This window comes from Macadamia integrifolia, chromosome 2, assembly GCF_013358625.1.
Source record: "Macadamia integrifolia cultivar HAES 741 chromosome 2, SCU_Mint_v3, whole genome shotgun sequence".
Taxonomy (NCBI): domain Eukaryota; kingdom Viridiplantae; phylum Streptophyta; class Magnoliopsida; order Proteales; family Proteaceae; genus Macadamia; species Macadamia integrifolia.
Genome location: NC_056558.1, coordinates 21,410,556 through 21,433,897, shown reverse-complemented (window position 1 = coordinate 21,433,897; position 23,342 = coordinate 21,410,556). Strand labels below are relative to the sequence as shown.

The 23,342-nt window shown below is 41.1% G+C and overlaps 1 protein-coding gene and 1 long non-coding RNA gene across 2 annotated transcripts; one reads left to right on the top strand and one right to left on the bottom strand.

Annotated features, from left to right (window-relative positions):
- The first annotated feature begins 3,079 nt into the window (after positions 1-3,079).
- LOC122094008 lies at positions 3,080-3,632 on the top strand. The gene is made up of 2 exons (XR_006144605.1): positions 3,080-3,509; positions 3,562-3,632. It is a non-coding gene; the product is annotated as an uncharacterized LOC122094008 (long non-coding RNA).
- Positions 3,633-4,884: 1,252 nt separating this feature from the next.
- LOC122057428 (seed trypsin/chymotrypsin inhibitor TI5-72-like) lies at positions 4,885-5,641 on the bottom strand. The gene is made up of 2 exons (XM_042619533.1): positions 5,474-5,641; positions 4,885-5,318 (listed from the first exon to the last, which is right to left on the bottom strand). Exons 1-2 carry the CDS (start codon positions 5,595-5,597, stop codon positions 5,095-5,097), a joined length of 348 nt encoding a protein of 115 aa, XP_042475467.1. The 5' UTR covers positions 5,598-5,641; the 3' UTR covers positions 4,885-5,094.
- Between the last annotated feature and the right edge of the window lie 17,701 nt (positions 5,642-23,342).

Below are 23,342 nucleotides of genomic sequence, written 5' to 3'. Positions count from 1 at the left end.
TGAGATAATATATATTTAGTATAGGTATACCTTTGATACATCAAAACACATAATATGCCATTGTAACAATAAAGACCTCAAATAAGTATGGGGATTAACTGTCAGCTTAATGGGTGAGATTACTCAGCAAACAACCAAAAGCACGTCCATCCTTCTCTCTAATTGAACCATTTAAGACACTTCTTAATAAGGAAAATGATGATTCTAACTGAACAGATCAGATTATGATTATATCTAACAATCAGAATTCCCATTTATGATTAGTGTCAGAAGGCTTTAATGCCCATAGAAAGAGTGTTTTAAGTGTAGAGATGATTCCAATCTGCAATTAAAAGTCTCTGATCGTGATTCCTGCGGACAAATAAATTGGTCACAGGATATGCTTTAATACATGGCATAGGATGAGCTCCCCAGATCAGCTTAGTAATTTCTGGGTAAAGTTCAACAAAATAACATTGTTGACTTTTAGCCCCATCTTCTATATTACAAGTCATATCTCATAAATAAGCCGCGGCTAGAATTTGTGTGTAATTTAAAATTTCAAGCTCGAATTTATGGGTTCTTGTCTCCAGTCTTTCAATTTTCAATGTAGCTCACATTCTCATTTTTTCTTGACTTTTATATATATATATATATATATATGTGAAGAATTTCAGTAAATACTACACCTAGTTTAATAATTTAGGTACTAGCTGGGAAATGCTAAATCCATGGTAATCTCCGCATGTGCGCAGTTCTATATGATGTGACAAACCTACATTAGAGATGAAGGATGCATACTTCCGGATGCCCTTAAGATTTATTTATTTATTTTTTTTCAACATGCCTTGAGCAGTTGAGCACCACAGTTTTCCCTTTTTTGTCCCGCATGGGTAGTTTTCAACGGGGAAGGATGAAGATTCCGTCCTTTCATGTTTCCCGAAGAAGCGAGGTATGGTAAATAATAAAATAATGGACAATAGTGTCAGTTTCAAATAAGTAAGAAACAGAGCTGGTTTCAAAAAAGCACGAGGGAAATTGCAGGTAGGCAATTAAGTAATTTGGCAATTACCCAACACTCAAAAACGACAAATAATCAGACTGGAAATTTTTCAGAAGATGAATTGAAGAGAGAGAGAGAGAGAGAGAATAAGGAAAGAAACAAAACAAAAGATCACGGACTTTTCGTGGAAAATCCTCCTTGGGTTCCAAGACAGTAAATATTTTGGCAGCAAGAGCAAGGGATCTTGCTACCGGTCTCATTTGTCACTTTCCTCCCATCAGACCAAGGGAAATAGACAAATAGTAACAGACGCATATAATATATCCTTTTCTAAACGGGTGCATTGTAGGGGTGTCAATTTGTGGCTCGAACCGGGTAAATCAATCGGGACCGATCGTTTAAAGATCGGCCTGGCCTGGACCGTTTATTAAACATGTCGGGCTTGAGCCCGGCCCGTTTATAAATGGTCGGTCTCAATTTTGCTACTTGAATCGTCGGGTGCCCGATCGAGACCGACCAAATAACGCCCGATCGAGATCGGCCTATTGTGCACCGACTTGGCCCGACCCTTTAATGATTGTAGAATACCTATTTTACCCCCCAAATTAAAGAATAAAAAGTAAAAAGTAAAGACATGTTCACATTTTAAATAATGGTTATATTTTGTATCATTTATTGATTTATTGCCATTTTTTTAGGCTTGCATAAGTGGGCCGGAATATAATAGCACATTTTAAAGAGGGCCCATTTAAAAATCGGTTAAAGCCCGTTTAACATTAAACATGTCCGTAGCCCGGTTAAGGCCCGACTAAAGCCCGATTAAGGTGGCCCGATTATAACCCGAGACCGACCGACCGAATATAAAGTGTACTATGCCCTCAATAACTAAGCCCGATTAGTTAAATGGGCGGACACGGTGTAGCCTTTGAAAGTCTTCAAGCCCGATTAAGCCCGATCGAAACCGAACCAGCCTGACCGGTTGACACCCCTAGTGCATTGTAAGCTGCTGCCTTAGTTTTTCCGTGCAAGATAAATAGTAAGACGTAGAAGTGAAAGAAACCAGGAATCCTTAGATTTGACTCTCATTAAATAAAAAGGGTGAAAGGAGGGTTTAACAGCCTCGATAAACAAGGTTGAGTTGTGATTAAAAGGTTTTAACTCAAATTTAACATTGTTTATCCAGTAATCAGGTCTCCCGAAGAATTAATTGGCAGAAGAGGGAGAATGTGGCGTGGATTTCATGTGCTACAGTTGGATTTGATGTCTTGTCGCTTATTGCTCTCAGCCTCTCAAAACAGAGTAAGATTCCCGAACAATCAGACGAGTGGAGTGAAATGAAATGTCAGAGATTCTCAAATCTCAATTGTGACCATTTCCAATACATTTTAACCTCATGAGAAACAATAAGAGATAAATTCCATTGGACCAATTCAATTTTACATGTAAATCAAAAACATGGATTTGAATGGCAAACAAAGCCATCTGCATTGTTTGCTTTCACAGAATCGTACTACTATCTTTTTGGATCTTTTTACCTTAGAACGTAACATTGGATCCTTATTTTATTGGACTGATCAAGACTTAAGATCGATTTCTGTAGAAACGTAACTCTAAAACGATACAGAAGATAATGGAAAAACAAAACAAACAATGCACACGGATTTTACGAGGTTCGGCAAGGTTGCCTACGTCCCCGGTGAGATGAGATCCTGCTTCACTATCAATGGAGAATAGGGTTACAACGCTCTTCCTCACACCTCTCCGTATTGCTTGCATTACAGAAAAAGAAACCCTCGCTACAAATATATAGCGGAAAAAACCCTAATCCGGATCAAATTACAATTGCCAACCTAATCCGGATTAAACTACAATTGCCCTCAAATAAAAAATTCGAGCGGGGGGCACAGCCCCCCTACACCCCCTGCTGTGCAGGGGGGCCTCCTGCCCCCCTTGCAACCCCCACGGCCCGCTAACTGGCTAGCGGGACCGCCGTCCTGGCTGTCTAGGTGCTGCACCAGTACTCCCTGGATTAAACTGCGACGGAATACAAGATATCATACACCAACAATTTCAACTGATAACAATTACATCCGAGCGAAAAAGAAAAATATTTTCAATGAAGGAGGTTTGGTCAATAGAATTGATTATTATTATTGCAGATAATCTTTGGAGAAAGAGAAACAGAAGACAGCAAGAAGGGATTTATGGATCTGAGCTTCAATTCTTTGAAAGAATCAAGAAGGAGCTGCAGGAGGTATGTAAAAAATATTGCCACAGAAAATCCATCATCATATCAAATTGATCTTATATGTGTCATTGCTTGGGGTTGAAGTCTACTTCTACTCCTCTAAATCACCAAATTCTAGAAGTTTACTAGTGTTAATCTTTTAGAGGGTGGATAAAGCTTAATGTAGATGGGTGCGCTCTAAAGAATCCAGGACATGCTAGAGTAGGAGGAGTTCTTAGAGATCATTTGGGGAAGATTATATCCTCCTTCAAACCTCATATTGGTACAACAACTAATCATGTGGCAGAATCAAAGGTTTAATGGAAGTTATAAAAATGGCAATGGGAAGAAGAGTGGATTCTCTGTGGATGGAGTGACTCAGTGGCTATTGTAATCTTAGTTCAAAGAAAGGTTATTCCATGCTAAGTGATGTAGGACTTGCTTGCGCTACAAACTTTCTTAAATGCAATAATTGGGAAATTACGCATTGTTTCAACCTCGATTTTAAAACCCTTATCTTACTTTCTTTTAATATTTAAGTTACTTTTATATTGTGTGTTTGGAAATGGTTGGCTTTACTTTTTATGACTATTTGTGTTTTGGTTTAAGTACTAGAGAGAGGGGATATGTGGTTATTGTTTCGGATCTTTGGAAACAAAAAAAAAAAAAGAATGTGGATCACGTTGGTTTTCAAAACGGAACTAATGTGATTCCACCTTAGCAGTTTTGCATGGTAAATAAGGTTGGAGTTACTTTAGGAAGTTTGTTTTTATTTTTCTTACGTCCCATGGACAATAACTAATTTTGGGGATTAAGTAAATATTTTTAAGCTTGAAACTAATGAATGTAAAATAAATTTTAGATTTTCTTATTTTATAATAAATTATCTTATCTAGTGAATCTAGACAATTATATATAAAATAAAATCATGAACTATTATTAAGCAAAGCCTATATGAAATGGAAAACTTTCCATCGAGAGACAGGTACAACAAAAGGGATAGAAGAGGCAGGGGAAATCCTCCATACATTAGAGATAAAGGTGATGCTCCATAAGTGAGCTAATGAGCTTCAGAGTTAAACCTACGAGAAACAAATCTTAAAGAAATAAATGTAAACTAACAAGCTATTAATAAAATATCGTCAACTAAAATGCGAGTGAACGAATCGATCATCGAAGAAAAGTGGTTCTAATTGGCAATTACTACTTGAAAATCAGAAAGAAACACCAAATGCTAAATCTATAAATTCAATAAAAAAAAAAACCATGACAGTGGAATGATTGATCTACGTGTCTATCTCTTTTTTTAGATTCAAATTTTTTAAAATATATATTTTTTTTATTTTCTTAGCTTCCAAACATAGCATTAAGCTCAAATTTTAACTATGAGGTTGAGGTTCATCTGAATTGGAATTACATCAATTCTGCTTCCATAATTTTCCGAAATTAAAAAATGGGAATGATGTTCCCATACATATCCACTATAAAGAATTTTTTCTATAGAGGGTTAGACCCAAAATTAGTGGTTAATTAAGTAGTTCAAGTCTGGCTCTACGAACTACAACAAAGAAGACTTATAAGTATTGTTTTTTCCGTAATAAAAGGTCTAAAAATCTGCTAAGTGTTTTTCTTTTGACATTAGCAAACTTTAATTCATGTCAAAATTAACAACCAAAAAAAAAAAAGTCTCGTCTTTATTATAAATTATAAATAAGCCAATTTGCTAACACCCACTGGTTACAATCTTATGAAGATGAAACAAGAGGTACTGCAAATGGGACACAAGACACAAAGCACACAAAGTTGGACTACTGTAGGACCACGACCATGGTTCTGGAACATAGTAGAGGAGACTATTTGATGGTAGCTAGGTGGGGTTGCGAGCTCAAGGGAGGCTTGCTAGGTTTCTCTCAGCAGTTGTGACAGTGGAAAGACAGTAACTGTCGAATTGGGAAGCGATAGATTCACACAATGGCAGAACAGCAGTAGAGACAGTTAAGTAGCAGATGCATTTGGTGCAGAGAGAAGTATCGGTGCAGCTGCAGTAAGGAGGGCTTGATTTTGTGCAGACACAACTATCACACCAGCTACTGCCCCCAGTCTTCTTCCCTGTCGAACAACCACAACAAAATATGTGAGCATGTAACCCTCAAAGAGAGAGAGAGAGAGAGAGAGAGAGAGAGAGAGAGAGGCCATATAAACCACATGGAGGAAAGGTAAGAGGAACCCAAACAACATCACAGGTGGGCTTAGCTTAGGATTACCAGTTGGAATGTCAATGGCTGCAAGCAGCTTAGCAACATCGACTCTAGTAGCAGCCATTGGAGCAGGCATTGCTGCTAGAGAGAACAGCAACATTACTGTCATCAACACCACCTTCAGAGCCATTGTCTCTCAATCTCACAATCTTCACCCACAGTTTTCACACACACAAACTTGTTGATCTCACAACTTACAAGCTCATTGCTTGGGCCGTATTTATAATTGGGAGAAGCCTCTGAGCACCATTTTCTTTTACCTAAATGCCCTTGTGGGGAGAGAGAGAGTGACGAGTGAAATTGTCAATTTTCATGTTTTCTTATTTACTTAAGGAGAAAAGAATGCTACCCGATCATGCGCTCCTGGGTAGTAGCCATGTACCTGCAACCCCTTTTTTCGCTAGAAGATCATTTTTATTAAAATATGCGAAGAATATACAAAGGATAAAAAAAAAAGAGACACCGACACTTTCATGCGCCAAAGAGTGCTCAGAAAGAAGCAATAGAGAACTAGCCCAAGAACCCCACCTTCGGCATTGCCATCAAAAGGGCACTGGACCAGAACCTCTGATGCCAGAAAAGAAAAAGGAAAAAAACTTAGAGCCAATGGTATCAGGGACAGTTTGAGGCGTCCATGTCCAAATCCACTCTAACCATTGCTAGCCAAACTGAGATGGGATCCGAAATGTTGTATTTCGCCACCGACTTAGCAAGGAAATCCACAACTGAATTTACTTCCCTATAACAGTGAGTGATTTTCCATTGAATTGAGGCTGGGAAAGGACTCAACCCATTCCACCGATGACGACAAATCCATGGCAATACTCCTCTCGAAATCAATAAAACCACCGCGACTAAGTCACACTCCACCCACAAACGCTGGATACCCATGGCCTTTTTTTTTCGCTAAAGGGTCATGTATATTAAGAGAAAAGGGAAAAAGTAGAAACTGTACAAAGAGGATCCAAAGAAAAACAAAAAACAGAAATCACCCCACCTAGAACCCACCCCCACCTACGACATTGCCATCAGCGGAAAGATAGGTGCTAGGCCAAAAAACAGAAAATGAAAACTAATAAATCTGAATCGCGATCTGCCCGTCGCATCCTCAGCCATGAAGTCAAGCACCTCAGGAGGCCATGCCACCACTGATGTAGATGCTTCCTTCTTAGCAGCCATCTGAGCCAGGAAATCTGCTATAGGGTTTGCCTCTCGATAACAATGAGTGATTTTCCATCTTATACCACTGAGATAAGAAATAAGGGAAGACCACCTTTGCCAAACAAACCACGGGACCCAGTCCCTTTGAAACATGAGCACCACAGCGCCCGAATCACATTCAGTCCACAGAGATGCACAATTCAGCTCTCTTGCTCTCTCAATTCCTTCAATTAAAGCTTGAAATTCAGCATGGAAATTTGAAGCTATTCCTAAATAGGAGCTATAAATCGCTACAATTTGGCACTTGCTGTCCCTTATAATGCCACCTGCTCCAGCATTCCCTGGATTACCCAAGGACGAGCCATCACAATTTAGCTTCCACCATCCATCCATTGGAGGCAGCCAGAAAATTTCTTGCACCCCTTTAATCTTCCTTCTTGGCACCTCTATATTAAGCTTCAAGCATCTCTCAGAATCTAGTCGAGATTTTATTCTGTCATTTTTTTCTGGGCCACGTCTTCTAATCTCCTCCATTATTGTATGAAAGACTTGACCATAAGATCGATGGAGACCCCTAAATCTTCTAGAATTCCTTTCCATCCAAATAAAGTATGGAACAAGAATCAAACCAGCCATCCACATTTGAGACAGTCCAATGGATTTGGATACCCATGGCCTTTGCCTGTCCCAATCCTTCGATGACAACAAGAAATTCTGCCTCAAAAAATTAGTCTTCACTCCAATCATATTTCTGAAGTTTCCTTTAATCTCAGAATTTTTGTTATGGAAAACACCTCCTATACCCGCCCTGCCAGGATTTCTCAGTGAACACCCATCCATGTTCACTTTAATCCAATCATCCATAGGAGCACACCATAAACTTTCACATATCTCACGAGGCCGACGATTTGATATGTGAAGCCCAATTCTCCTAGTGTAGAGAAGATCAGAGATGGATAAATATGCCCCTGTACTACAGTAAGACTGAAGGCTAATTTCAGATCGAACCCACTCAAAGTACTTGCAACCTCTGGTACCATCCAGGAGAATGGAATCTCAGGGATATGGGTGAAAAAATACACCTTAGGTGAGTATTTTCAAATTTTCAAACCTGCCCCTAGGATTCCATTCTCTTGGCTATTACAATGGGGTTGTAGCAGCGAAATTTTTTCCGCCCTCCTGCACCCAAAGACATGGGTGGAACAATGACCACCTTACCCCCTTCTGTTGATGCCTCGGCACATGCTCTCGTTGGCCCTCACAACTAGGTAGTACGCTTCCCTTAATTAAGTACCCCAAATCGATCATGTGAAGCATGTGTGATGCTTCCGGGGCTGGAGTAAGTGGTGTATGATGCGAGATAGAAGGCCCATTGCATTTTATAGTCACGCAAAACAAGGAAAAAACATATTTTTGTCAACTTATGAAAAGGAGATGTTGGCATTGGTTCTTGCTGTGCAAAAAATGGAGGCACTATATATTGGGGAGACCATTTATGGTAAGGACTGATAAAAAAGTCTTAAGCTCAACAAAGGTGGTTGATGAAGCCAATGGGATATGATTTTCTCATTGAGTATAAAACAGGGAAGGAAAACTTAGTGGCTGACACACTTTCTAGAAAAGAAGACAAGTGGTGACAATTTTGCCATCTCTAGTCCAAGTCCTATGAGGCTGGATCCCATTTGATAAGGGTTTGCCAACAGCCCCAAACTTCAGGAGTTTGTCGACCATGTACAGAAAGGAGAGGCTTTAGGTCCCTGAAGTTTTAAAGAAGGAATTCTATTTTTCAAAAATAGGATTTACTTGTTGGCCGAGTCACCATTGGTTGATACAATCATGAATGAAATTCATTTAGGTACCCATTAGGGTTATCATAAAACTCTCCAACGAATCAGGTCAGTTTTTTATTGGACAGGAATGAGGGAAAATAGCAGGAATCACATTAAGCAGTGTGATACTTGTCAACGTCAGAAGAAGAAGAACACCTCATCAGCTGGCCTTCTTCAACCCCTGCCCTTTTCTACTCAAGTATGGACTGATTTATCTATGGATTTTATAGATAGGCTTCCAAAATCAAGGGGAAAATCAATTATGTTTGTGGTGGTAGACCGACTGTAAAAGTTTGCACATTTTATTCAAACAGCTCATCCGTACACTTCTACGACAGTGGTTTAGGTTTTTCTTTGATAATATCTTTAAATTATATGGTATGCTAAAACCCATTGTTTGTGATAGGGATTCGGTATTCAAAAGTGCCTTTTGGAAGGAGCTGTTCGTTTGCATGGTACGGATTTTAACTTCTCTTCAGCTTACCACCCTCAAACAGATGGCCAAATGAAAGAGGTGAATCAGATGATTGAAATGTACATAAGGTGTTTCACGGGTGATAAGCCTATTGCTATAATACAAGCGTCCATAACTCCATGAAGAAGACAATCTATGAGATTGTTTATGGTCGACCTCCACCAACTTTGTTGTCATATGTTATTGATGCAACTGTAATTGATTCGGTTGATACGGAACTTGTTGATCATTATCAAATTATTAAGGACCTCATGGTTCAATTGTAAGCCTTACAAAACCATATGAAGAAGTCTTATGGCAAATCTGATGGCAAGTGTCAAGCAGACAAAAGATTTGAAGTGGGTGATTGGGTCTACCTATGCCTTTAACCTTATTGGCAAGTGTCTATTTCACTTAGGAATTTGAATCTATTCCCAAGGTACTATGAGCCTTTTGAAATCTAGCAGGATGCTCGTGCAAAACCCAAGTGAAAAGATCCAATGGATGAAGAAATGATTGCACTTGGAAAGAATGGCACGTATAACTTAGTAAGAAGACTGTGAGTTGCAAATGGGTGTTTACAATAAACATAAGTGAAAGTAAAAAGATAGCGCTGCCCCCGCTGCTTAGATGCTTTCGCACACCATGTCCTCCCCCTTGGCTAGCATGCTAGTGCAATAGTTGCACAAGTGGATAGGTTTCTCTTTCCCTTTCCAATTACACCTAATCTCCACCTCCGTCACTGCCACTACCACTGCCACTACCATTTCTGCCCAGCCTAGCCCCACCCGCCTCTATGAGTCATAGCATGAGGTGGTGCTGGCGATGGAGTTACAGTCCCATATCAACTTATGGGGGCTGATCCCACATTGGTTTCCTATGGGAATTGATGTGGGTAAATATGGTATTGGGTCCACTCACTTTGTAAGTCGGTTTAAGGGGTTGAGGTCTTCCAGTAGCATATCAGTGGTATCAGAGGAGCCGATCCTCGGGCCAACCCGCATGCGGAAGGGGCGAACTGGTGCAGAGCGACAACCGCTAGGAAAGGGCTACCTATCGCCAAGAAGAATGCCTCGCATAAGGGTCATGGAGTATTACCTCCCATGTTGCCTAACTAGGATTTGGACTCAATAGTATTGGCTATATTTGGTAAGGGTAACATTTCCTACAAGATAGTTGCAGTTAGTTCTCATTATTGAATTTCCTGAATATCCTTGAGAAGCTTCATTTGGTCGTGGACTCGTGGTATTGCAATAAGGGTTGAACATCCCTGAGAAGCTTCATTTGTTCTATCGCCAAGAAGAATGCCTCGCATAAGGGTCATGGAGTATTACCTCCCATGTTGCCTAACTAGGATTTGGACTCAATAGTATTGGCTATATTTGGTAAGGGTAACATTTCCTACAAGATAGTTGCAGTTAGTTCTCATTATTGAATTTCCTGAATATCCTTGAGAAGCTTCATTTGGTCGTGGACTCGTGGTATTGCAATAAGGGTTGAACATCCCTGAGAAGCTTCATTTGTTCTTTAAATTTAGTCGGGTTGTTGAAAGGGTGTGACAAAACATTTGGCTATTACCCTGCTTGCAACAATCAAAGAAACGGAATAATTCACTCTCACCTTTGGGTTCATAAATATTCTCTTTGGTTTTCGTGTTTTCAAAAATACCCTTTAAGATTCTATTTATTTAGCTGCTAGTAGGACAACCAAATTTTATTCAAAGGTGAGTCAGGGGAGAGGACAAGGATGGGGTTAGGATTAGCATGGGGCAAGTTTGTAGGAAGGGAGGAGGGTGACAGGAGGAGGAAATAGATACGAAAGGGTAAAATAGGGATTATACAAAAATAAGGTATCTCAAACAACATATATATTGTGTGACCTAAGGTAACTCAAATGATAAGATTTCAAACGTTGGGTACATATTGTGCAATTTCTCCAAACGTACTTAGATACCTTATTTTATTTTTTATTTTTTAATTCATTATCAAACAACAACAAAATGAAACAAGGGACTGATATTGGTATCGGTATCTGTATCGGATTGGTTGGATTGGCCGATTCGTATTGTAATTGCTAGGGCTGGTATGCCTTAAGGTTTATCTATATTGGAATTTCATCAATTCTCCTTAATTAGGTTAATTGTGCATGGGGCACCCAATCTCCCATACACCCACTACAATGGATTTTTCTATGGGTACTATCAATCCTTAGATTCAGTGGCTAATAAGTCAAGGTCGTCTAACTCTTCAAGAGATTCCAAATGTCATGATCTGATTGGATGATACCAAATCTCCAGAGGTATCCAGGGTTTTTCCCTTTGGACATAGGCCAAACATTAATGATATCAGAAGACAAACAGTAGAACTAAGAAAATCTCCTCTTTATTATCACTTGGCCAACACCCACTATTTATAATCTTGTGAGGATGAACAAGAGCCATTATAGGAGAACTGTACGGATTGATCTACACAGATGGAATTCATCGTATAATTTTTTCTTGGATAGATTCCATCTCTGTAGATGATCAGTCTGTCCGAAAATTTAAGTAGGACCACGACCATGGTTCAAATTTTTAAAGGTAGAGTGAAGAGTGATGTGATTTTGCCGCTTGTTGACAAATTCAAAGCTCGCCTGGATGGTTGGAAAGGGAGATGTTTGTCTATGGCGGGAAGGATTGAGTTGGTTAAATATGTGATGTGCAACATACCCATTCATAATGTTGCGGTGTATTTATGGCCAGCGACTTCCATTTCTCTTATGGAAAAATGGATTAGGAACTTCATCTGGAGTGGGAAAACGAAGTCTTCTAGAGCTATCACTGTGAAGTGGATGGATGTCTGTAGAACTAAAGCAGAGGGTGGCTTGGGCATTCACAGATTGAAAGATATCAATATGGCAATGCTTGCAAAGTTAGCCTGGTATATCAAGAATGATAATTCGATGGTGGCTTCCTCCTTAAGAGGAAGGCTCCTTTCCTCATCAGGTACCCCTAAAAAGTCCCATGTTAGTTCTTCCATTTTGCCTGGGATTAGGAAAATTCGGAGCTTTGTTGAAACGCAAGAACGATGGGTTCTTGGTACTGGCTCAGAAATTTCTTTTTGGTCGGATAGGTGGCTTTCAGAGAAAAAAATTATGGAGTCCACCGGCCTCATTCAGCTCCAGCCCCTTGATGCTAAAGTGGCAGATTTCATTTTTGAGGGCAAGTGGAAGCTGCCTCAGGTTCATTCTCCAGCCCTGCAAGAGATCTGTTTAAATATCAGGAAGTTTCCCATCCCTTCTATTCCTCAGCTGGATAGAAGAATTTGGTCCCTCACTCAATCACGAAATTTCTTAGTTTGGTTTGCATGGGAGGGGATTCGATTGAGAGCGATGCGTGTCCCATGGCATAATTTTGGTTGGGCTAAGGGTCTTTCCCCTCGTGCTGCTCTGTTTGGTTGGCATGTGATGCATGGAAGAATTCCAATTGATGAAAAAGTGATGGCTTGTGCTGTTTCAATGGCTTCTAGATGCTCGTTATGTCATGAAGAATCAGAATCTATGGGCCATATATTTTTATCTTGTCGTTTTTCAATAATGGTATGGTCTGATCTCCTTCAGGTGTTTGAGCTGAATTGGTTGGGTTTTCCCTCCATCCAAGAACTGTTTTCTTGGTGGAAAAGAAAGTCTCTCTCTTCTCCTTAGAAGCAAATCTGGTCTGCCTCTCTCATATTTGGCCTCCATCAGATTTGGCTAGAAAGGAACTGTAGAAGATATGACTTTAGTGATAGGCCTCCTGGCTTAGTGACAAGAGCAATTATTTTTGACTTACAAGGGTTTGCCTATATTTTTCCAGTGTTGGTTAAGAATATAAAGGAGTTCAACTAACGTCCTCCATCTGCCTTACTAGAGCGAGGCCCAGACGGGAGAGAATTCAAGAATTGTTTTGGGTGCATCCTCGAGAGGGGTGTTTCAAAATAAACATTGACGGATGCTCATTAGGCAACCCGGGCTACGCAGGTGTTGGGGGAATAAATCGAAACCACAGAGGTTATACTGTGAGATGCTTTGCCTCCTTTGTTGGAATTGTTTCTACCTTTGATGCAGAATTCGCTGCCTTCTTTGAAGAAATACGAATTGCCAAGGATCTGAATTTGAATTGGATTGAGGTTGAAGGCGATTCGCAAGCTGTTATATGATGCATTGTGAAAGGTTTAATTCCATGGAATCAAAGGCAAGTGTGGTTTTCTTTTTTGGAATTTTTAAATAGCATCCAATGGAGTATGACTCACTGCTACTGGGAAGTCAATGTTGTTGCAGATGGCCTTGCAAAACATGCTACCGCGACTAGATCCTCTGCAGAATGGGACTTTGCTTCTAGATTTTCTACAAATGATATTGAGTGGGACACAATGGAAAAGTCTAGGTTCCGGTTTTGGTGAATATTATGCTTCTTTTGAGGATGTAGTTTCATTTATTTAGACTTAATTCCCTCTCTGCTGATGGCCATGCCGAAAGTGGAGTTGGGACTTAAGTTTGTTCAGATTTGTCTGTTTGGATTTCTTTGTATTATTCTCATTCTTTTTTAATATATTCTTTGCTACCTTAAGTGAAAAAAAAAAAAAAAAAAAAGAAAAAAAAAAGACCATGGTTCAGGAACATAATAGAGGAGACTACACTATTTGATGGTAGGTAGGGTACTGAGTTCAGGGGAGTCTGTATTAGGTTTTCGAGAAACATTCTTGTATGGTCTGATCTACACAGATGGAATGGATAGATTCTATCTGTGTGAATCAATCCGTACGAGAATAGTACTCATAGGAGAAACTGATCCATCACTTGATAAGTAGCTAAGGGCCTGTTTGATAACGTTTCAAGAAATGCGTTTCTACCATTTCTGTGTCTAGAAATAACAGAAACGGAACAAAAGGCATTTGATGAAACTGTTTCGTTTCACTTGTTTTCAGAAATAGAAATTGAAATTTCTACTTATTTATGGTTTAAGCAACGACCCAGGCGAGCCGTTTTTGGAAACGACTCGTGGCCATTTTTTGCTGGTTACTATCGACTTCCAGAAAGATGACTTATCAAACACCTTCAATTCTGTTTCTATTTCTAGAAATGGAAATTTATGTTTCTTTCGTTTTTGAAAACGGAAATGATAGAAACATTATCAAACCGGCCCCAAGTACTCGCAGCATTTTTGGTAATGTGACAGCAGCGTTCGAATGTGAAAGCGAGAGATTCGCACATATGCTTTTTGTCAGGAGGCGCAGTTAAGTAGCAGATGCATTTGGGCAGAGAGAAGCACCGGAGCACCAGCACTGAGGAAGACGTGATATTGTGCATTTACTACAACTATCACACCAAGGACTTCCCCACCCTTTTATCTTTTCCTGTCAAACAATAACCATAACACAAGGTGAGAATGTAATATGAGAGAGAGAGAGAGAGAGAGAGAGAGAGAGAGAGAGAGAGAGAGAGAGAGAGAGAGAGAGAGAGAGAGAGAGAGAGAGAGAGAGAGAGAGAGAGAGAGAGAGCACCATTAGTTTCTGTGGCTGAGAGAAGCTCAGAAACGTGGACGCTAGTAGCAGGGATTGTTCCTAGAGAGAAGAGCATCATTAGTGTCATCATCGACACCACCACCACCTTCACAGCCATCGATCTATCTCACCACACAAACCAGTAATCCCAAGGTACTCCTACGCCAACCGAACTTGGATGGTCTTTTATAGGACAATAGATAGTTGTTCACTTTGGGACTTCACACTATTGTGTTCACTTTCAATAACATAAGAGAGTGTAGGTGGGGAGGGGAGCAAGTGGCTAGGTTGTAGAAACAAGTGTTAGGATGAGTGATTGGACGGAGGAAACGGAAAGTTTTGGAAATAGTGAGTGAGTGGGAAAAGGAAGTGACTGTGATAACAAGGGCACATTTGATAACGTTTCAAGAAACGCGTTTCTGTCGTTTCTGTTTCCAGAAACAGCAGAAACGGAGTAAAAAACGTTTGATAAAACTGTTTCGTTTCACTTATTTTTAGAAATAGAAATAGAAATTTTTACTTATTTATAGTTCAAGAAACGACCCAGGTGAAACAAGTTCAACTTGTTTCACCGTTTCTGGAAACGACTTGTGGCAATTCTTTCACTGGATACCATCGACTTCTAAAAACATGACTTATCAAACACCTTCAATTCCGTTTCTATTTCTAGAAATGAAAATTTATGTTTCTGCCGTTTCTTGAAACAGAAACGGCAGATCAAACGGGCCCCAAGTGTTGGAATGGATCGGTGAGATCGAGTGGGTGACTCGTCGTTTAAGGCTCTAATGGTGCATTAGTCTATTTATAATTTGATTAGTCCGAAGAAGCTCGATTAAAACCTGAAATTCGATTGAGTCCAACCGATTATATATATAAACCGTTGATCACAGTGCAAGCCAAAAGGCCTGACTAGGACCAATTGAGCCCAATCGGTCGACACCAACATCTAACATGCCCCCTCTCTCTCTCTCTCTCTCTCTTGCCACGATCTTCTTTTACTGAATGATCATATTGTATTAAAGAATCATGAAAGGAGAATAAAAAGTTACAAGAATACTGAATGGACATTCCCAGACGAATAGAAACAGAAGATTGATTGGAGACGACAACCTTCGGCATTACCATCAGCAATAAGAGAGAACCAATCATCTCAAAAACGATCATCACCTAAAAGATTGAAATCTAGTTCTACATTGAGCATCAATCAATGTAGAATATCCGTGCTTAGCTGCTGCCTCCTCAGCTATTCCATCAACGATTGGAATATCCTACCTCTAGCGATGTGTTATTTTCCTCTCAAACCTGCAACACGACTCTCTCTGCCTCTCCCCCTCTTTCTATCTCTCTTTTGCTCCACTGTTACTCCCTCTTCCCTGCTCTCTCGCTATCTATTCCTCCATCCCTCGTGGTTTTCTTAGAAGAACAAAAATTTCTTGCCAAGAAGAAAATATTTATTTTGAACTTGCGCAAGGAAAATCTTGGATTACGAGATAAAATTCAAAATTTAAAATGTGAATCATCCACCCACATAAAGTATACAAAGGCTGATAAAGTTTAACAGTTAAGAAAACCATATGGGCCCATTTGTTTAGGGGGTTTTGATGGGGTGGGATTTAAGGGGTGGACAGTTGTATTTATTTTTCCAAAAATATAGTAAATTCATGTGTTTGGATATAATGGGCCGGGAAATACTCTTAGACAACATTGGGAGTTGAGCTTTCCTGTATGCTGAAGTGGCTTTCCCCCCATGCCCTTTCAAAATCCTATCAAATTGTTGGGACTTTGCGGGATGGAAAGTCATTGCAATGGTTTGCGACGTCAGCCTCCACCCAACCCAACCCCAACCTTGCTACCATTGCCCCACAAGACAACAATTGTCATCATGATCGACAATATCGCAACTGATGTAGACTCCACCTTCTCATGGCACAAGCATGGCAGTTCAGTTCTAGAAACCCGAGAGTCTTGCCACTATCGCTACTCAATGAAATCCTTCCAACAATTTACCTGACTTCGATGGTCGAATCAACCATCCTCCTCCCCACTGATGCAAGGTCGTAATTATCCTTCAGCTCCATTACCGTAATTTCTTTCCTTCGTCTCAACCCTGTAATACCACCAGCAAAGCCATGGCCCCAGTGAGAAGTTGCAGAAACCTAGCACTCTCTTTCTTCTTTGCTCTATTCTCTCTCCCACTCTTTTTTTCTCTAAAAGGATAATTTCATTGAGAAGAAAAAAAATAGGAATTCATACAAGAACAAAAACCTCAACCTCGATCTCCCTACCCCCACCTTTGGCATTGCCATCAGCAAGGGAAAAGAGACCGCAATACCCGAATCTATAATTGGGTCTACCATTAGTATCTCTACTTAACAGATCCCCTATATGTGTAGGAAATGAAACATTTGAATCTGATATTCCAATCTTTGCCTCATCTTTAGCTAAGAAATCAGCTATAGAATTTGCCTCTCTAAAAATGTGAGTGATTTTCCAAGTGATCCCATCGAGGTAGGTCTTTAGGTAAGACCATCTTTGGCAGCAACCAATGAACCTTCTTTTGATAAACAAGCATCACCACCGCACTGGAATCGGACTCCACCCATAGCTGCTTGATATCCATCTCATGAGCACGCATAAGATCCTCCATGAGCCCTTCCATCTCTGCTTCAAATACCCCCCGTTACACTTATAAAAAATTTATAGGATCCCATAACCCTTCCTGTATGATCACGAAAGATCCCTCTTGCTCCTGCTTAGCCAAAATTTCCCATAGAGCTCCCATCAAAATTTAGATTTACCCAATTTACACGGGGCTTGCACCAAAAGACCTCCAAAATTGGAGTAGAAGGGCCAACCTGTATTCTCAAACCAAGCTTCCTACAGAAAATTATATCGGCCGTTGATCTTACTTTGCCTTTAGTGTTGGGATTGCTATTCCTTATCTCTTCAATGATCGTCTGGCAAATATAAATACAAAGTCTCACTCTACCATCCTGCCGCCACATATTCCTCTCTCGCCAAATATTATCAGCTACAATTACTAGCCCCATCGCCCAAGCTTCTTTGCAACAAACTTGGTTTTGCATCCTTTTCCACCATAGATAAAGCATTGACAAGGACTCATGATTCTTCCATCCCACATTAAAGCACCCATAGAAAAATTTCCATATCTCCTCAGAGAATGGGTAGTGGAGAAAGATATGCTCTATTGATTCAGCTTCCGCACTACATAAGTTGCACTTTGATGCAAGTGCAATTCCTCTCTTCTTGACCGCATCATCCGTAGGTAGTGGAGAAAGATATGCTCTATTCTCTCTTCCACTCTCTCTCCAATAACTAAGTGTTAACCAAACAAGGTTGGGGTGGAAAAGTCCAACTTTTCTCGAACTTTACTGTCCTTACCTTTAACCCTACTAACATGTGGGACCCAGTAGGTAGAGATTCCCACCCCAAACTCCCCTAAAAATAAACAAGGCCTACAAGAATCTATAAGGTTTTCTTTTCGTCAACATCGGCCACCTCCCATATGAACCCCACCTTCTTCTTTTCTCTCCATTTTTTATTTGTTTATTTGCATAGTATTTTTTTTCTTTATCCAGCCTTCTTGATATTTTATTTAAAATCCCACTTTTACATCCAACATCTAAGGGAAACAAATCCTCTCTAAGTGTTGCGTGTCCGGCAGCCTGGGGTGTGTATTGTATTCAGGTGCTGCTAGCTGTCTAATATGAGCGGGACGCATTGGGGAACTGAAGAGGATCTGGGTCCGCATCTCCAGGGGGAAATGATTGTCCCACCCCTCATGAAAAGTGGAAATCCTACCCATATTGATGCTTTTACTAGCGTTCCCATTGATCCCTATGCTGGTGCAAGGGCCACACTGCCTTTTAAGGAACTCGCTCCTTTAATTTTTTATTCTACCTCCCACCATTCTTCTTCTTCGCATATGAATGGTGGGAGAGAAAAAGTTATAGGTGGGTGCAATGAAGCAAGGAGCAGAAGGAGGGGATGGTACGTGGGAGAAAAGAGAGGGGAGGGGAGAATGAGGCGTGGTGGGTCAGGTTGCAGGTGGGGTTACACAAATAATGGGGCAGTGCTGTAGCTGGAGGTGGGGTGGGGGTATGAGGAAGATGGTGAGAATGAGAAGGAGAAGAAGGTAAGGTGGGGTGGGGTGGAGTGGGGTGGGGTTGGTCCTTCATCGGTGAGTTGGAATTTGACTCACTTCCACCATTCTCTAAGAACAAGGGAGATCAAGTTACTAAAAAATGAGAAAGACGATAACTGATTTAAGTTCAACACATGATGAAAACTTCCTAGTAGATTGGACAAAAGAAACTTAACACAAGATTCCTAATTCCATTCCTCTTATATGAATTACATAATTGCGCTTCGAGAAGAGAGCGGGCGTACTCGACAAAGGAGGGGAAACTAAGGGAATTATAGTCTGCCATCAAAATTTGTGAGTGATGTGTATTGAGGTAATCCCACATGTTGTGGGTGACTCAATTATTTAATATAAGAGCCACAAGGGGTCACCCCACTTTGAACCAATTGATTTTGAAATAAAAGCTTTAACAATGTGAGATATAGATTCTGGTGTTCAAGAGTACAAAATCTTAGTGTTCAAAATATTTTAGGAAAAAAAAGGTGGCGCACAAAATAGGAATCGAACAAGGGTGGGGACAAGAGGATGAACATGAGGACTTCCTGGGGCAAGGCATTAGGGTGGTCGAGCTGCAAAGGAGTGGTCAGTGGTTGTAGTTGTCCGTGGGGGCAGACATTGGGGCGGGGCGGGCCGGGGTTGGGGCAAGTTTGCAAGGAAAGAAGAAAAATAAAAATAGGTGGCGGTTGAATAAAGAAACAGAACCTGGAGGGGAGGTAGCCGCTGGTTGATTTGCTACGTGACTGATGGTAGAGGCAGGCATCGGGCGGAGAGGGTGGGGAAGGGTTGGGGGTTGGTTTGCCCACCAGTCCGGAAAACCACCAGTACTCAGGTTTTCATATGTGAACCTAATACAGAATCTTCTCAAAAACCTTTTAAAACAGCCTCCTGAGTGAAATTATCCTCTGCAGTGAGTGTGGTTAAGTGGTGAGCATCGGATGGCTGAGACGACCTCAGAGCATGTGCCCGGATGCTCTCAGTCATCCGATACTCATTGTACGGTTGCACTCACTGCAGAGAATAATTGCTCCACTCTCGGGCATAAGCGATACTCAGTTCCTTCTCACGGGGCATAAGTTTACTTGGACAAATAACAGGAAGCGTGGGAATGTTTTGGCTGTTCTGGATAGGTCTTTCTGTAATGAAGAGTGGATAAACCTCTTTCATGACTGTACCTAGGAGGTGATGCAGCGTTTTTCTTCCGACCATTCCCCCCTGTGCATTACCTCGGATTCAATGCTAAAGCCTACAAATTGCCCCTTTCGCATCCAACGATTTTGGATGGACCATGAGGAATTTATGGATGTGGTCAATAAGTCCTGGAGCGAACCTATGGATGGCTATCCTATTTTTTCTCTTGCTCTTAAGCTGAAACGCCTCAAGCCTATTCTCAGGAGCTAGGCAAGATCAGTGTTCCCAAACCTAGATGCGGAATTAAAAGCTGCAAAAGATGACCTTCAGCAAATCCAATCTCAGATAGATGCCTCTGGTATTGATGACCATCTTTTTAATTTGGAAGCCGATGCTAAATCCAGATACTTGAAAGCTCTCCTTGACCATGAAAAGCTATAGGCAGAAAAAGCAAGAAATAGATGGCTCTCTCAAGGAGACCGAAACTCTAGGTTCTTCCACTTATCTACGAAAATCAGAAGGGTGAAGAACTCGATTCGCTCTCTTCAAAAGGCTGATGGTACAACTGCATCAAGTATGGATGAGTTGGCTGTTCATGTTGTGGAGTACTATGAGGCTATCCATAAAGCCAGCCCTACCCTTGAGCATGGAGAGCTATTGGACTGCATTCCCCATATCCTTGACGACCTTGACGTTAGAGGATTGGAAGCCATCCCAAATGATCAAGAAATCAAGAATGCAATGTGGGACCTGGACCCTGATAGTTCTCCAGGCCTAGACGGTTTCTCTAGTGCTTTCTTCAGACACTGTTGGGAGCTGATTGGTTTTGATGTTTGCCGTGCTGTGAAGAGTTTTTTCAGATCTGGAACCCTTCCTAAAGGAATCAATAATAGCTTCTTGGTCCTCATCCCGAAATTGGAAGGTGCAACTTCTCTGGCCAAGTTTAGGCCGATTTGCATGCAAAATTTTTTTTGTAAAATCTTGTCCAAGGTTATGGCCACAAGGCTCTCTTCTCTCCTCCCTAAGCTCATCTCAGAAGAGCAAGGCGCCTTTCAGAAGGGCAAGGTTATTCAGTCCAATATCGGCCTCGCTTCAGAGTTAGCTAATCTCATATTTGACTGTACAAGAGGTGGAGGTATGGGGATAAAAATAGATATCCAGAAAGCCTTTGACATTGTATCTTGGAGCTTTCTTTTCCAGGTCTTGAAAAAGTTTGGTTTCCCTGATACTTGGATTGATTGGTTGCATCAAATTCTTCGTACATCCAGAATTTCAATTTTGCTCAATGGAGGTCCGGTTGGGTTCTTTGGTGTTGAGCGAGGGCTGCGTCAGGGTGACCCCATCTCCCCTCTTTTATTTATCCTTGCCGAGGAGGTCTTGTGTAGGGGAATCCGCCTTATGCTTCAAGACAAGAAACTGCAAGCCATCAAGGGACCCCGTGGTGTCCAAATGCCTGGTTTTCTCCTCTTTGCAGACAATATTTTTTTCTTTTTAAATGGCTCCATCAGATATGTCAGACATTTCAATGACTTCCTTACAAAGTATCAGTAGTTTTCCAGTCAACAAATCAACCTCAACAAGAGTAAGCTTTTTCTGGGGAAGATGTCTCTAGATAGGAAGCAACTCATCTCTGATACCCTTGGAATCTCCATCTGCAAGTTCCCTACAAAATATCTGGGAGTGAAAATTTTCAAGGGTAGGGTCACTCGTGAACCTCTCCTCCCGGTGATGGATAAAATTAAAGGAAGGATGGCTGGTTGGAAAGGAAAGCTCCTCTCCATGGCTGGTAGGGTGGAACTGGTTCGATCTGTTATTTCTGGTATGCCGTCCCACAACTTCTCTATATACTGGTGGTCTAGCTCCTTACTGAACATCATGGAGAGATGGATGCGGAATTTCATTTGGAGTGGCGATCCTGAAACAGCCAAAGGAGTTACAGTTAATTGGGACTCAATCTGCAAGCCTAAACAAGAAGGAGGGCTTAGAATTAGGCGTCTGAGGGATGTCAACAAAGCTCTTCTCTGTAAGCATGTATGGAATATAAGGCACTCATCATTAGCCCTGACCAACATTATTAATGCTCGCTTTTTGAGGAAAAATGGGGAGCTTAAGAAAGGGTATAAATCTTCCACATTTGGCCAAGCCTTCGGAGAATGTGGTCTCTTGTCTCTAGCAAGGAGCGATGGGTGGTAGGTAATGGGGTATCTATAAACTGCTGGAAAGACAGATGGGTTGACTCTGAATCTTTTCAAGAAAAAGCAGGTTTGAGAGATGATTTGTTTGCATCTTCCTCCATGACAGTTGCGGACTTTATTGACAATAATGAGTGGAACTTCCCCATGGTTTCATCTTCTCTTCTTCAAGATTTTTTTATAGCTGCTTCAACTATCAATATCCCTAGAGGTAACATAGAAGATAAATGTATTTGGACCCTCTCCACCTCTGGTCAATTCAGTACTTTCTCCGCCTGGAATGATATTCGCTGCCGAAATCCCAAGGTTCCTTGGCATGAGCTGGTCTGGATGAAAGGCCTCTCTCCTCGTCAGTCAACCTTTGGCTGGCGTCTGTGTCACAAGAAGCTTCCTACTGATGATATCATAAGGAAAAAAGGCATCTCTTTAGCCTCCAAATGCATCATGTGCGGTTTCCACTCTGAGACTCTGCCCCATCTCTTCTTAAATTGCAGTGTATCTCGGATCCTCTGGGAAAATTTCTTGAGCTGTTTTGGTTTGCTTTGGAAGGATCAATCATCCATTGCTGAATTGATCTCCTGGTGGAAACGAAAGCGAAGAATTTTGTCGGTAAAGGACCCTTGGGCAGCTGGCTTGATTATAGTGACCGACACTATTTGGCAAGAAAGGAATCATTGATGGCATGGTGGTAAGAGTAGGGATGCCTCTCTGCTGTTCAAGAAAATATTGAGAACGCTTAAGGAGTCTAATATCAACTTAAAAGGGGTCATTCGGTCTGCTGCTGATCTTCTTTGCTGCAGGAAGCTAGGGTTGCATGCAGCTCTAGGCGACCCTCCCTCCATTCTTGAAATCATTTGGTGCAAGCCTCCACTCACCTGGCAAAAGATAAACATTGATGGTAGTTCCATGGGGAACCCTGGTCGAGCAGGAGGTGGGGGCCTCATTTGTGACTCCAATGGGCAAGTTATATTCTCCTTCAAGCACTTCCTTGGCATCAGTACGAACTACTATGCAGAATTCATGAGATTTCTTCATGGTATCCGCCATGCAATGGGTCAAAGGATTACAAATTTGTGGATTGAAACTGACTCTGTGGCAGTAGTCACCGTTGTTCAAGGCAAGTCTCTCCCTTAGTTTGCCCTGCAAGAGTGGCTCTCTCTCCAGCACTACCTCAATTCTATTTCCTGGAAGATTGCTCATTGCTTCAGGGAAGCCAATCCCATTGCGGATTACCTTGCAAAATCAGCTGCAAAAACAAGATTATCTGGAACCATGGAGGAATTTCCTACTCATATTATTGAGGAGATTAGATGGGATTCTTTCTCCAAACCAAGATTTATATTCTGCAGATAGCTTCGGTTTTTCTTGATGTACCATTTATATCTTTTTTCTCTTCTCCATTTTAATACAATTTTGATTTCTAGCAA